The 14,989-nt window shown below is 44.8% G+C and overlaps 1 protein-coding gene across 1 annotated transcript; it reads left to right on the forward strand.

Moving 5' to 3' along the window:
• Positions 1-9,956: 9,956 nt before the first annotated feature.
• Positions 9,957-11,801, forward strand: LOC101756924 (malonyl-CoA:anthocyanidin 5-O-glucoside-6''-O-malonyltransferase-like). The gene has a single exon (XM_004969512.3). The coding sequence runs from the start codon at positions 10,251-10,253 to the stop codon at positions 11,640-11,642; it is 1,392 nt and encodes a 463-aa protein (XP_004969569.1). The 5' UTR covers positions 9,957-10,250; the 3' UTR covers positions 11,643-11,801.
• Positions 11,802-14,989: the final 3,188 nt, after the last annotated feature.

Genomic DNA, 14,989 nt, shown 5'->3' on the forward strand with positions numbered 1-14,989 from the left:
CAGCGTCCACTCCTCTGTCCACGGGAATGGTATCCTCAGCATCCCTGGGCCAAAACACGAGGTTATCCCCTATTTTTTGAAAATTTCAAAAATACAATCAAAAGAAAGATCACATAAAAAAAAGCTCATCGAGATGATCACGGCGGCAATCGCACATGTTTCTTCTCAGTAACTGCCGATTGAGCACTCGGCACCACAGAGGCCGTGGGAGGTACGACCTGTACTCTTACGCCGAGTCCTAGAAAAAAAATAAAGGATGAGACTACGTACACAGGACTACCAAAATAAACAGAGTACTTACCACTAGCAATAACATCAGACAACAAGGCACCAGCAGCAACCATCGGTGTCTTCACGACATCTGCCACCTTAGAAGATGTAACCTCGGTAACCTGCTTGGGGGCTACCAACTTGGGGATGCTGATGCCAATGCTGCCTGCTCGGAGGCTGCTGTTTCCGAGTCCAAAAGTGGCACCCCCACAAGCAACTCTTCAATAGCTGCGACGCTGACAACTGCGTCTATGGCAATCATGACTACTTCACCAGAAGTAGCCTCATCACCACCGGTGGTCAAGTTGTCAGCCTTCCCAACCAACTAATATCATCAGCATTCTGCAAAGAAACAATTTTCCAAAAAATACTTAAATACACGACTACGTACCTTGGCACTCTGTGACCCCCCGAGAGTCAAACTCGATGAAGAAATAGGTTGCACAACAGCTTTCTTTCGAACTAATTGCCGTTTCTTAGCAGGAGGAGAAGGATCATTGTCAGTGTCAACCACAGCAATCTCCCTACCCTCAGGCTGTGACAAGAAGCCGAAAAGCACCCAGGACTGCAAGCCAACAATTGTTACTCAAAAAAATGTTACCATGCCTCGACTACACAAATCAAGCAAAGGAACATACCTCTGTTGGTCCATACCAACTATCAAACTGACGAAGAACTCCTGGAAGTACGGTACCCCTTGATAGTTCTTGAATAACTTCGCCAACAACACCAACATCATCATCAGATATGTCATCAGGGGACATCCGCGACGGGTCATCAAAACCCGAGTACTCCACACCTGAGCGAGCTCGTTGTTGCAAAGGCTGAACCTTCCGTTTCAGAAAACTGGCGGCCACATCGATGCCAGTTAAGCCCAACGACTTCAACTCGGCAATATGAGTTAGCAGGTTAGCAATTTCAGGGGTGTCCTCGGGCTCACTCACCCAATTATCTGCATGCTTTGAAGCATGACCGGTGACCACTGGCAAGATAGGATCATGATTCCCAACATAAAACCATCTTTTCTTCCAGTCGACATGAGAGTCAGGCAAGACATACTCGAGATAAGCACTTGAGTTCCTCAGCTGAAACCTAGCCCCTCAAACACCTCTGTCCTAGTTGCACTGGGCTGCGGCTTATAGCGAAACAACTTTCTAAAAAGATCAAGACTAGGAGGGACACCTAGGTACACCTCACACAAGTGTACAAAGATAGCCATATGGAGCACACCATTGGGATTCAAGTGAACTAACTGAAGGTTGTAGTACCCGAGAATACCTCTGAAGAAGTCGGAGGTAGGTACTGTTAGTCCTCTCTCGATAAAATGTGCAAGCATGACTTTCTCCTTCGGGTGCTCCTCAAACTGCCACGCATTCCCAAATGCAGGTCTCCACTCGAGTTCAAGCTTTGGTTGAAGAAGCTTAGCGTCGACCAAAGCTAGGACCGCTGGTTCCTTCATCACAGAGTGCTGCCAGGTGATCCCAAGCGGCGGCGGCGCAGTCTGGTTTGTTGGACCACACTTTGGTGCCGGCAGCATGAGCTCTTTGCCTTTCTTGGATTTAGATCTCACCTTACTGGTGGTTGCGGCTTCCGCCTGGGTTTTCTCCGGTTTCTTCCCCATCTTCTTGACGTGCATCAGTCAGTCTCGGGGAAGGTGGAGGAGGGAAGGAGTGGCAGCAGATCTCCCTCAAGGGCGAGGATAAGGCAACAATGGCGGTGGCGGCGCAAGGAAAAGCGGTGGCTCTAGATGCACAGGAAAGGGGCGCAAAAAACAGATCTGCTAAAAACGATGTACCGCTAATCACCACTGGGCCCCCCTGTTATATCTGCATCACCTCCAGATTCCAAGCGTTAATCAAGCAACGACCAGATATAAATCAAATTTACCACCATAATTTCCAATGGATACTCTGACCAAAGGTTTGACCCCCATCATTGACTAAGTGCTCGGGAGCTGCGGATACCGTACCTGTTGGATAAAGTTTTCTTTTTTCTGAAGACTACATAAGTTAGAGCAAAGTCACAAATTTGACCCTCAGCTTGATTCTTCGATTCAACCTAAGGCTCGGGGGATACTCCATATGGAGTGCGATTGTCATTGCACTACCATATAAAAAAATTTCAAGGAAAAGGTTACTCAAACATTGGAGGATGTTGAGAGTACCTTCCACTCGCGCAACAGCACCAGTACTCGAAGGATCGGCCGCGTCTACAACTCAGAAAGCACTAAGGAGAACTCGTATGACATCCTCAAGTACTCGGAGCTGTTCCTCTCGACTACAAAGTACTCCGGGGCTTGTCGAGCATACATCCCCAGCCCACGAGTAGGCCTTGTACAGCCCACTCAAGGACGTACTCGGATGAGATCAGGATATGGGAGGATACACCGCAGGGTAACGTAGCCTCCACGGACTCCTGAAGACTAGATGAAATAGACAAGGAAACTACTCTACCGATTAGGAGTAGAACTCGTTAACCATGTTCGACTAGGGATCCACCCTGTAACCCTGCTCCCCGACTATACAAGGGAGGGTAGAGACCCCCTCAAAACAACAACTAAGAAGTTCAATACAATCAACACACAGGACGTAGGGTATTACGCAATCTAGCGGCCCGAACCTATCTAAATCGTGTTCCTTGCATCACCATCGACACCTTGATTCTCGACGACACCCACCACACAAAAGACCACCTAGGGTACCCCGTAGGCGGGTTGCCGGTCTAAAACACTAACAGTGTGGAAGGGTAGTGTCAGGAGCGGCGTCGAGGGGCGGCATTGGGGGTCGCGGACGGGGAGGCGGTGAGGTGGCATCGAGGGTCGCGGACAGGGAGGCAATGGAGGCGGCGTCAAGGGTCGCGGACGGGGAGGCGACGGAGGCGGCGGACAAGGGCGGCGGCGACGGTCACGGACGGAGGGCATGCCCCTGTTCCAATTTCCCACCCATCTTTTTATTTTTTTCTTTCTTTCACAATTTCTATTATATTAATTTATACATAGTAAATTAAATAACATTCATAAAAATTTTAAAAACAGTAGCTTCATATTTATTAGATATACACTATAAAAATGTCAAATGCAGCCAAATATCAAACATGTAAAGTTATTAATTTTAACTTAGTAATAGGTTATAATGGTCATAATACTTATATTAACTTTAAAATTCAAAAAATAGATTTTTTGACCATGCAAAAATTTAGAAGAATAGTGCATGTAGTGTTCTTAATATGTTTACCATGACTTAATCATGTCCTTGTTTAATTGTACGTAAATTTATTGTTTAATATTTAATGGTGCCTAAAAATATCAAAATATTTAATATTTTAACCATGCAAAAATCTATTCTTGTTTAATAGGGTGAGATTTTATGCAAAAATCAGTTCTTATTTAATAATGACATTGCCGGCGGGTGCGAAGTGTAAGATTCAACAACTTGTCCAAACAACTAAAGTGTAGACTCAAAACATACAAAAGACAATATAGCAGAAGGATTGAGAACTCACATTCAAAATGGATAACCCATTTCCCAAGCAGTACTGCCATGAGGACTTCAAATGATTTGTTCCATGAGATATCAGGACCTTTGCCCACAATGACATGAGCCACATTTTTGTCCCACCCTTTTGTCAACTAAAGTGTAGAATTTTTTTCTATATCATGTGTAGCAGCCAACAATCGAACTGAAAGAAATGAAAGATACCAAAACAAGATATCACAAGTTAAGTAAACGCATTTAACATTAAAAAATTCTTTGGGAGATTTTAACAACATCTCTGACAGTGAAATTGATTGAACGGAACAAGGCATGAGCAGTCACTCACAGGTCAAATAAGCCTGGCCTAATTAGAGGTTTTCTCAGCTGAAATATTTCTAGAATTGTCGTGTAAATTTTAAAGGTCTCATTGGAGAGAACGAGATTCTCCAGCATCTCTGGCTGCCAGTTGAGTGAGAAGGCATGACAACTCTAATCAGATGAGATCATGAGAATCGGCCATGCCTCATCAGATAAGAATCAGCCAGAGTTTCTGCCATAATCATCAACTACATGATTACTTGTTTTCACTTTCAACAGAACAAATGAAAGAATTATCTAAATGTTGACCAAAGGAGAACAAGTAAGAGGAATTACTGGAAGCGCTTTAAAATTTTCACCTCCCTTTACTCCATTGACCAAAGTACCCAAAAATAGTGAAATAAAGAGAGACAAGAATGGAGCATTAGATGAAACTATAGTTTATGACCATAAAAAAGATGAATGTTGAAACTGAAAAGGTTGAGAAACCTAATGGTAACCAGCCCCATTATATTACATTAATTCCTTTGTTGATAACCAAAAACACAACATAATTGTTAAAATACATTACACACAACATCATCTAATGGAACGTTAATAACCCTCCTCTTGATGAACGTCCCTTGGTTGTGATTGCGGCATAAGTATGGAGCGTCCTCTTTGGCTAATAGGATGCTTGGGTCAACCTCGATTGAAAATGGAGGAAGATCATTGAACTGATCATAATCTTCTGAAATGTTAGTCTTGTCCTCAACTCCAACGATTTTTCTTTTCTCTGGAAGAACAATGTGGCGCTTTGGCTGAGCATCTAACTTATTAGCACCCTTCCTTATTGGTTTGCTTGCCATGTCCTTCATGTAGGAAATTTGAGTCACATCATTGACTAGGAGGAATGGTTCGTCTATTCATCCAATCTTGTTGAGGTCCACTATTTTCATCCCATAGTTGTCTGTTGTTACGCCTCCTCTAGTAAGTTTCACCCATTGGTACCAAAACAGAGGGATTTTCCAAGGTCCATAGTCAAGTTCCCATATCTTCTCAATGACACCATAGTATCTGTCTTTTTTTTCCATTATTGTCTATTGCATCGATACGGACACCACTATTTTGGTTTGTGCTCTTTTGGTCTTGGGCTCTGGTGTAAAATGTGTACCCAATTATCTTGTATCCTTGGAATGTCAATACTGAGATAGATGGACCCCTAGCCAACCATGCTAGTTGTTCTTCAACTGTGTCATCACCCATCAGTTGTCACCGCAACCAAGTGCCAAAAGTGTCAATGTGATGACGTGTAATCCAGGCCTCAGTGTTCCCTTGGTTTGAGGACCGTACAATAGCCCTGTGCTCCTCCATATATGGAGCGACTAGGGATGATTGCTGCAGGACCATGAAGTGTGCTTTACGAAATGTATCCTCATGTATATCCATCCGAGCTTTCCTCCCTAGTGTGCCCTTTCCCTTCAGTCTCTCCTCATAGCGTGATACAGGGACTCCAAATAAACTCAAGTCGTCCATAAAGTCAACACAAAACTCAATGACCTCCTCTGTTCCATATCCCTTTGCGATGCTTCCTTCCGGACGGGCACGGTTACGAATATACTTCTTCAGAATTGCCTTAAACCTCTCGAAGGGGAATATATTGTGTAGGACTAAAGGACCGAGGATAAAATCCTCTTCAACAAGGTGGACTAGAAGGTGGGTCATGATATTAAATAAGGAAGGTGGGAAGACCATCTCAAAGCTGACAAGGCATTGCACCACATCATTCTGCAGCTTTACTAGATTGCTTGGATGGATTGCCTTCTGAGAAATCATATTGAGGAATGCACATAGCTTCACGATTGCCATTCTCACATTCTTTGGAAGAATACCTCTCAGTGCAACAGGCAGCAATTGTGTCATCAGGACATGGCGGTCATGGACTTTAGATTTATAAATTTCTTCTGTTTAAAATTTATTAATGCCTTTATATTCGAGGAGTAGCCTGATGGGACCTTGATACTATTCAAGCACTCAAACATGTTTTCCTCCTCTTACTTGCTAAGAGTGTAACTGGTAGGATGCAAGTAATGCCCATCATCTCTCATTTCTGGATGTACGGCATCTCGTCGTTTCATACATTTCAGGTCCCGACGTGCTTCAATTGTATATTTTGCCTTTCCATATATGCCCAGGAAGCCAAGCATGTTCACTCAAAGATTTTTCAATAGATGCATCACATCAATTGCATTACGGACCCCATCACATAAGGCTCATCAGGTAGCTTCCAAAATATAGACTTCTTCTTCCACAAGTTGGCTACCGGAGCCCTTGCCAAAGACTATCCTCACATCCTTTATCATAGAAAATACACATTTACCATTACGGTGAACAGGCTTAGTACATTTTTCTTCCTCCGCTTCAAAATGCTTCCCTTTCTTTCTTAGAGGGTGCTTAGCAGGAAGAATCGACGATGGTCCATATACACGACCTTCTTGCAATGCTTCATGTTGGGGATCGCCCAAAAAGTCGGTCACCCTCAAGGTCGTTCGAATCAATGCCTGCTACGCAACTCTGCGCTCTGCTCAGCTTCGAGTGAAACCCCCTAGCTTCGAGCGGAAAACGTGATGTGAAGAACCAGTTTCGGCCCGAAGCCAAGTGGCACTCACCGTTCTTTAACCCACTGGACCTTGACCTTTAACTCTTGAAGCTAACCTCAGGTTCCAAATTATTTGCTATCTTGTGCAGGACTATGCCTTTTCTTGGTAGCTACCAAGGAGCGAGGTTGCATGAGCCTCAGTCGCAAAGCCAAGGTGACCTGAACCCCCAAAGCTAGACTGACCTCGGATGCAAGGATGTGGTCCCGGGTGCGAATTTGGAAGATGTGAGCGCGTTGAAGCCATCAAGGCGTGATTCGTGGAGCCCTGAGAGAGCGTGATTCGCAGAGCTATCGGGTGGCGTGAGAAGCGTGACCTCCAACTAACCTGCGTGTAAAGCATATTCCGAGAATGTAGTGGTTGAATGGGGAAAAAGTGTAACGTAAAGTGCCTCCCGAGACACTATAAAAGGGGAGCCCTACCCGTTTGTAAATTTTTACATTCACGGTTGAATGAAAAGATGTTTCGAGTACAATTCCATCAATGTTGTGTCTTGACCTTGCCGGAGTTTGAGACACAACATTGGCGCCCACCATGAGGCCAATACATGCTGCAAGTATCATCTAAACAGTGCGTGTAGGCTTGGAATCCCTAGTTTGACTGTTCGAACAGATTACCAAGCACCGACCAAACAGTGATGGTTACGAACAACAATGCTCGATGATTAAAAGTCTACTTTTTGTCCTCATCCCACACACGTACACCTTCTTCCTTCCATAATAGTAGAAGTTCATCAACCAACGGTCTTAGATAAACATCAATGTCATTGCCAGATTGTTTTGGGCCTTGTATAATTATCGGCATCATAATGAACTTCCGCTTCATGCACAACCATGGCGGAAGGTTGAACATACATAAGGTCACAGGTCAAGTGCTATGACCACTACTAAACTCTCCACATGGATTGAATCCATCCGTACTTAAACCAAACTGTATGTTCCTAGCATCCTTTTCAAACTCGGAAAATTCTCTATCAACTGTTCTCCACTGGGACCCATCAGCGGGGCGTCTGATCATTTCATCTTGCTTACATTCTTTTTTGTGCCAACGCATCAAATTTGCATGTGCCTTGTTTCTGAACAAGCGCTTCAACTATGGTACTACAGGGAAATACCGCATTACCTTCACAGGAACTTTCTTCTTGATGGCCTCCCCATCAACATCACTGGGGTCATCTCGCCTAATCTTATAACGTAGCGCTTTGCACACAGGATAAGCCTCCAATTTATCGTATTCCTTGCCCCGATAGAGGAAACAGTCATTAGAACATGCATGTATCTTTTGTACCTCCAAACCCAGAGGGCAGACAACCTTTTTTGCTTCGTACGTTGAGGATGACAATTCATTCTCCTCGGAAGCATGTTCTTTATGATTTTCGTTAACTCATCAAAATCCTTGTTAGAAACTCCAGTTTTTGCCTTCCAATGCAGCATTTCCAGTGTGGTACCCAACTTTTTGTACCCCTGTTTGCAATCTGGGTACAACAATTTCTTATGATCATCTAACATATGCTCGAACAGTTTTGACTCCTTCACATTCTTGCAATTTTCCTTTGCATCTCGCAACACCTGACCTAAATCATCGAGAGGACCTTCTGCCTCACCCATCTCTTCTTCAGTCTTGCCCATTGGAGCATCTGCAAAGGCACTACCTTCAATCCAGTCAGGAATATTATCATCTTCTTCTTCATCATCATCATCCATCATAACTCCTCTTTTCCCGTGCTTGGTCCAAACAAAATACTTAGGCATGAACCCATAACTATATATGTGAGCGTGAATAGTCTTTCTGGATCAGTAATCCTTCTCATTTTTGCAATTTCTGCATGGACAACAAATGAAAACGGATGGCAGTATGTTGGATTTTGCTTGATCGAGAAAACCACGCAAGCCATTAATGTACTCCATATAATGTTTGTCTGTGTTGTACATCCATTGCCGATCCATCTACAAAATATTACACATGGATTGGTTTTTGAAGTACAAGTAAATGAATTGAAATACTTAATCTAATTTTTCTAATTTTATACACATGCAATGGTTTTTGAAGTATACTATACATGTATCAACGGAGTATGAAGTTTCTAACCTTTAGAACACTTCAATGATTGAAATCCCCAAGAAATGGTCACAAATCCGGCAGCAACTCCCCTATGGCGCTATGGATAGCGTGAAGCTCGATCTGTGGTTAATTAGCTAGAGAATATAGAAAAATTCTTGAATTAGCGAGAAATGAACATTATTTCTTACAATTTAACAACGTAATTATCTCTATATACCACAATTTTGCTCATATTGCCATAATTCATTTACCTCAAATTTGAAAAGTACTAAACTGTGAAATTATTCCTCTAACCTCATATCAATTTCTTTGACAAGTACGAATAATAGCATTAAAAAATTTGTAGCTTATGAGCTCGAAATAACATATTCATATAAATAAAAAGTTTCCCCATTGTACCTTATTCTAAAAATCACAAATTGTTCTAGCTATAAAGTATAAAACTTAGTATACTAACCATGTATCAAGGGAGGATGAAGTTTCTAACCTTTAGAACACTTGGATGAGTGAAATCCCCAAGAAATGATCACAAATCCAGCAAAACCACCCCCTTTCGCTATGGACAGGGTGAAGCTTGAGCTGGAGGATCTAGCTCGGTCTGGAGGAAGGAGGAGGGTATTTATAGAAAGGAAATTAGTACCGGTTGGGGGAACAATTGGTACTAAAGGGAGCTCTCTAGTACTAGTTGTTGCTCCCAACCGATACTAGAGGGGGAGTGCCACACTAGTACTGGTTTGGGGCACTAGCCGGACTAGAGGGTGCCCCCTTTAGTACCGGTTGGTGCCACCAACTGGTACTAGAGGGTGGGTGGCGCATTAGTACCGGTTGTGGGCACCAACCGGTACTAATATGCACCCTGTAGTACCGGTTGTTGCCCCCAACTGGTACTAAAGGGATCCACGGGACGGGATCCACGGGGTGCACTCCAGGCAGTATCCATTTGAACCGGTACTATCTAATGCTAGCACTAGTACCGGTTCTAAATGTGATCGGTACAAATGCTAGGGACGAGAGGTAGTAACGTAAAGATCTGTTATTTTTCACTCTGTCTTCATCCCAACTCTGGTTATGGGGAGGACTTGAGGTGCGGTGCCCTTTTGTCCTCAATTGTCATGGATGACGCGGTGCGTTCCATCCACTAGATGGGTGGGTGTCAAACTTCTGTGTTCATTAATATAGGTCAGTGGATCGGTTGGCTGATGCGGTGCATTCCATCCACTAGATGGGTGGGTTGGTGGGCAAACTTGTGTGTCCATGAATGTAGGTGAGTGGATCGGTCGGCAAAGGACAATAATGGATCAGGACCATCTGCTCTGGGCTTAAAAAAAAGCGTCGCATCGCCGATCCAGTTTCCATTGTCGACAGTAAATCGATCACCTCTTCTCTCTTGCAAATTTTTTGCTCACTAGGCTTCTAGGCACCAATCGTCCCCAACTCCTTGCGGCAAGTACGTCCGAGTCCGACGACGTTGATATCAGCGGACGCGACGGCCATGGCTGTGGCGCCGGAGCAGCACCAGCAACCTGCAGGGGCATCCTCATCACCTCGCATCCGCGTCCACGACACCACCTTGGTGTCGCCGTCTCCATCACCGCGGGAGGCCTCTCTCCCGCTCACCTTCTTCGACATCTTCTGGCTCAACTCCCCACCCGTCGAGCGCCTCTTCTTCTACCGCCTCTCTCCCGACGCTGACGTCGCCACCATCGTCTCCAACCTCAAGAAATCCTTGCAACAGGCCGTCCGCGCCTTCTACCCGCTCGCCGGCCGCCTCCGCCTCATCCCCGGCACGTCCGACCGCTACGAGCTGTACTACCGCCCGGGTGACGCCGTCACCTTCACCGTCGCCGAGTGCGCCGACGATGAGGACATCGACAGCCTCACCACCGACGACCCCAGGGAGGTTTCCAAGATTGCGCCGCTCGTTCCGGCGCTGCCGGAGGGAGGCGGGCTGCTCGCCTTGCAGGCCACGCTGCTGTCCGCAAGCCGCGCCCTCGCCATCGGTGTCACCCTGCACCACGCCGCCTGCGACGGCTCGAACTCAACGCACTTCCTGCACACCTGGGCAGCCGCCTGCAGCGGCACCGAAGCTCCGCCCCCACCTGTCATCGACCGGACTCTCCTCGCGGACCCGAGGGGCCTCTACAACGTCTTTTATCAAGAGGCACCGAGCACTGATGAGATGGAGTTCGCCAAAATGTCCGCTGACCAGCTCTTCGCCACGTTCACTCTGTCCAAGGACGACCTGCAGCGCATCAAGGAGGTCGTGGCCGACGAGGCCGCGAGGCGCGGCGTTGCGCCGCCACGGTGCTCCTCTCTGGTTGCCACCTTCGGCTTCGTCTGGTCATGCTACCAGCGAGCCAAAGAGAGCTGCGGCTCCGGCGAGGGCCCAATGACCTGCATCCTCTTCCCTGTCAACCACCGCTCGCGGATGAAGCCTCCGCTCCCGGAAAGGTACCTCGGCAACTGCGTCGGCCCAGCATTCGGGATGGCACCCAAGAGCGAGCTGGCGGTGGCAGGCGTAGGAGGCCTCTTCACAGCGTGCGCCGCGGTCGCCTCCGCCATTGACGAAGCTGTGCGCGACATCGGGACATCCAGCATGGACGCCTGGTCGGACCGCATCAAGGAGGCAAGCGCAAATGGCATACTGTCCGTGGCTGGCTCACCGAGGTTCCGTGTCTACGAGCTGGACTTCGGTTTTGGCCGGCCACTGAAGGTGGACATCGTGTCCGTGGCGAGGACCGGCGCAATGGCGGTCGCGGAGAGCCGGAGCAGCGCCGGCGGGATGGAGATCGGCGTCTCTTTGCAGCCGGCTGACATGGACAGGTTTCGGAAGTGCATGGCAGACGCCATCGCGTGGCTCCACAACCACAACCACCAGAGCTGACATGTGTGTCTGCTGGTGCTGGAGAGCAACAAGCCAATGGCCAACCTTAGCTTGCATGAACGGTCTTTTACAAGACCATTTTTTTGTCTTTTTATACAACGCACTGCGATTTTGTTTAAGATAATGATGTTATATATAATTTTCGCCCAAGCACACTTATCCTTCCTGAGCAAGGTAACCTGCATAATTGCAGAAATAACATGCAATTATATGCCCTTCCTTCAATTAATTAACCACGCCTCCTATGCCGGACCGGTGGTGTGGGCAGTACGGGGCATGCCAGTAAGCCACCGACCACACTTTGCCAGTAAGTTCACAAAGCCACGCCAGAAGGGCCATGCCCGCTATTGATTTGGATGGGAGCCAATGAAACGCAGATTCAATTTTTGAATCTCAACGTGAGTAAAGTAAATGCGTCCACTACGTGAACTGAGCATAACTCGGCATCAGGGTTCGAATCCTCACCTGCATCAGGGTTCAAATCCTCAACTCGGCATTGTTGTTCGTATTTTTCTATATTTATTTTGAAATGTAATTGTTGCTATTCTTTTAGTGGTAGTCGACATGATAGGAATACACCAGCAGTGACTTCATCAATTTTAATATCCGTGGGTTCAAACTCTCAGATGTGCGCATAAGGGTCTGCAGAAACTTGGTGACCGGTAGGATCACCGCGACAAGGGAGTCCTGTCCTGTCCTACGAGGATCAGATCAGGATTTTTTCATGAATACCCAAATACAGACCACTAGGAGGGTGACTACTGCTGATGTGTATGTGTCTAACACCTTGTTTATCGTATTGTTTTGTACCGCCAGTCTTGGCCACATAGTGTCTCCAGTGCACTTGCCATTCCAATCTGTTTCACAAGAGCGATTCTTGATGTCTGTTACCCGGTGTTCAATAGCAGGCGAATTAGATGCTCACTAGTTAATACTTGCACTACTAGGAAATGGACAATAGAACCGGTTGAAATTGGATGGGTCCACGGCCTCAGAACAGGTTAAAATTGGAAACAGTACTAATGTAGTCCCCGGTACTAAAGGGTCCATATTACCGACCGGTACAAATGTGCCACCCCCTTTAGTACCAGGTGGGAGCACCAACCGGTACTTTGTGGACCCTTCAGTACCGGGTTGGAGCACCAACTGGTACTAATGTGGACCCTTTAGTATCGGTTGGTGCTCCCAACCAGTACTAAATTTTCTCCTATAAATCTTCCTTCTTTTTCCTCCTGCCCGAGCCATTCACCACATCTCAAGCTTCACCCTATCCATGGCGTCATAGGGGAGGTGCTGCCGGATTTTTAACCATTTCTTACGGATTTCACTCATTCAAGTGTTCTAAAGGTTAGAAACTTCATCCTACCTTGATACATAGAAGTATAGTAAGCTTTATACTTTAGAGCTAGAGTAATTTGTGATTTTTAGAATAAGGTACAATGGAGAATTTTTTTCATTTATATGAATGTGTTATTTAGAGCTCATATTTGTGTGTTTTTTAAATATATGCACCATTTCCTATAGAAAATTGTAGGAGATAACGTTAACTTAGAAATTTTTTTGAAGTAGCTAGAATTTATATGAAATCATAAGTGAAAATTACATCATGTTAATTTAGCCAGGAAATTGTAGGAAATAATGTAAATTTCTCGCTAATTCAAGATTTTTTCTATATTCTCTAGCTAATTCAACATTTTTCCTACAATATCATTAGTAATATATGCTTCTGCAATGGATCCTTTAGGCCTAGCCATGTTTCTCACGGAACGCTTTAATGTGCATAGCCTTCTTTCGACGGGAGAAATTTTTCATTTATACGCATGTGTTACTTAGAGCTTTCTAATGGGAGGTTAGCAAGAGCCAAAGTAGCCAAGGACTCGAGTTCAGAATAGTAGATACGAAATGTTGAACTTGGAAAGTTGAGACAATATAATATTATTCATATATGTGTATGCATAATATATATATATATAATAGTACCTCAAATGTAATATTAAAGATAAATAGAACTTTATATATATTAGCGTATTAGAACTAGTATACGTAAAGGAAACAAATACGAAATGCGAATATAGAATAAAGAAACAGAAAAGAAAAATAAGAAAAGAAAAAAAATGAATTAGTGCCCGTTGGGAAGACCAACCGGTACTAATTAGGCCGGCCCTGCACACGGCGTGGCAGACCCTTTAGTACCGGTTGGTCTCCCCAACTAATACTAAAGGATCCTTTTAGTACCGATTATTTCAACCGTTACTAAAGACCCCCTAGTACCGAACAACCAGTATTAGTTGTGAAACAAGTACTAAAGAGGGTTTCCAACCGGTACTAAACGTGGATTCCCCGGTAGTGTTGCGGGTGATACTAGCACTATCTTTTAAGCGGCGGAAGAAAGAGTAAATGAAGTTGTATGCCAGAGGTAAGTTTTGAGCTTAACTCTAGTACCTAGAATAGGAACACCGAACAACATTGTTAAAAAAGGGATGCATTAGCCTTTTTTTTCCTTGCATTTTAAACTAAGGTTATAAATCTCCCTCTATAGTCTCTATTTGAGATAGGGTACCGCTATTTATATTAATGTACAATTTAGCCGCTATATATAATTCATTGTAGCCCCATTTAGCTTCGCTATTGGCTGTTTTAGAGTCTTTCCGCTAAACCCTTAGCCCGCTAATTAAAATATTTATTTTAACTGTGATAGAATGACTAACCAGCTGAAGTAACATTATGCGTTCCTTACAGTCAATGTCTTCTTTGACATTATCATGACTAACATGTTCTTGACACTGATAGCTCAAATAAAAAAAATCAAATGTCCCATGCTCTCGTCTAACCACATTTTCTATCCATCATAACATTTTATTAAACTAAAGGGTATGCATACCCTAGTCAATTTCTTCTTTGACATCGTCATGACTAAACATGTTCGGGACACTGATAACTCACATAAAAATCAAATGTCCCATCCTCTCGTCTAACCACAAGTTATGACAAATATCCCATATTCTTGATGGGAAAAACACGCCTGTATCTATCATAACAACACTACCACAAAAACATACTTCAGAGCTGCGGTGGGTAACTTATGCTGACGAAATTGTGCTGAAGACTTGAGAGTCCATTGGAGAAGACCGGTACTACACGGCCGCACACTCTTTTCCTGCAACGTCCCTGTCCGCTAGCGTACTAGTTGAACAACGAAATATCTTTGAACCATTCAAAAGGAGTGCATGCACTTGCACATCCACTAGTTCCCTATCATAATTTCCAGTTACAGTAAAGAAGCGAAAGTCACATGATGATCCAACTGCATCGATCGACAACTAAGGATTCATTAAAGGTACAGCAAA

This window comes from Setaria italica, chromosome V (genome assembly GCF_000263155.2).
Source record: "Setaria italica strain Yugu1 chromosome V, Setaria_italica_v2.0, whole genome shotgun sequence".
NCBI lineage: Eukaryota > Viridiplantae > Streptophyta > Magnoliopsida > Poales > Poaceae > Setaria > Setaria italica.

Bases quoted from the DNA above. Each gene is read 5' to 3' on its own strand.
- LOC101756924 (XM_004969512.3), top strand. From the start codon at position 10,251: ATGGCTGTGGCGCCGGAGCAGCACCAGCAACCTGCAGGGGCATCCTCA.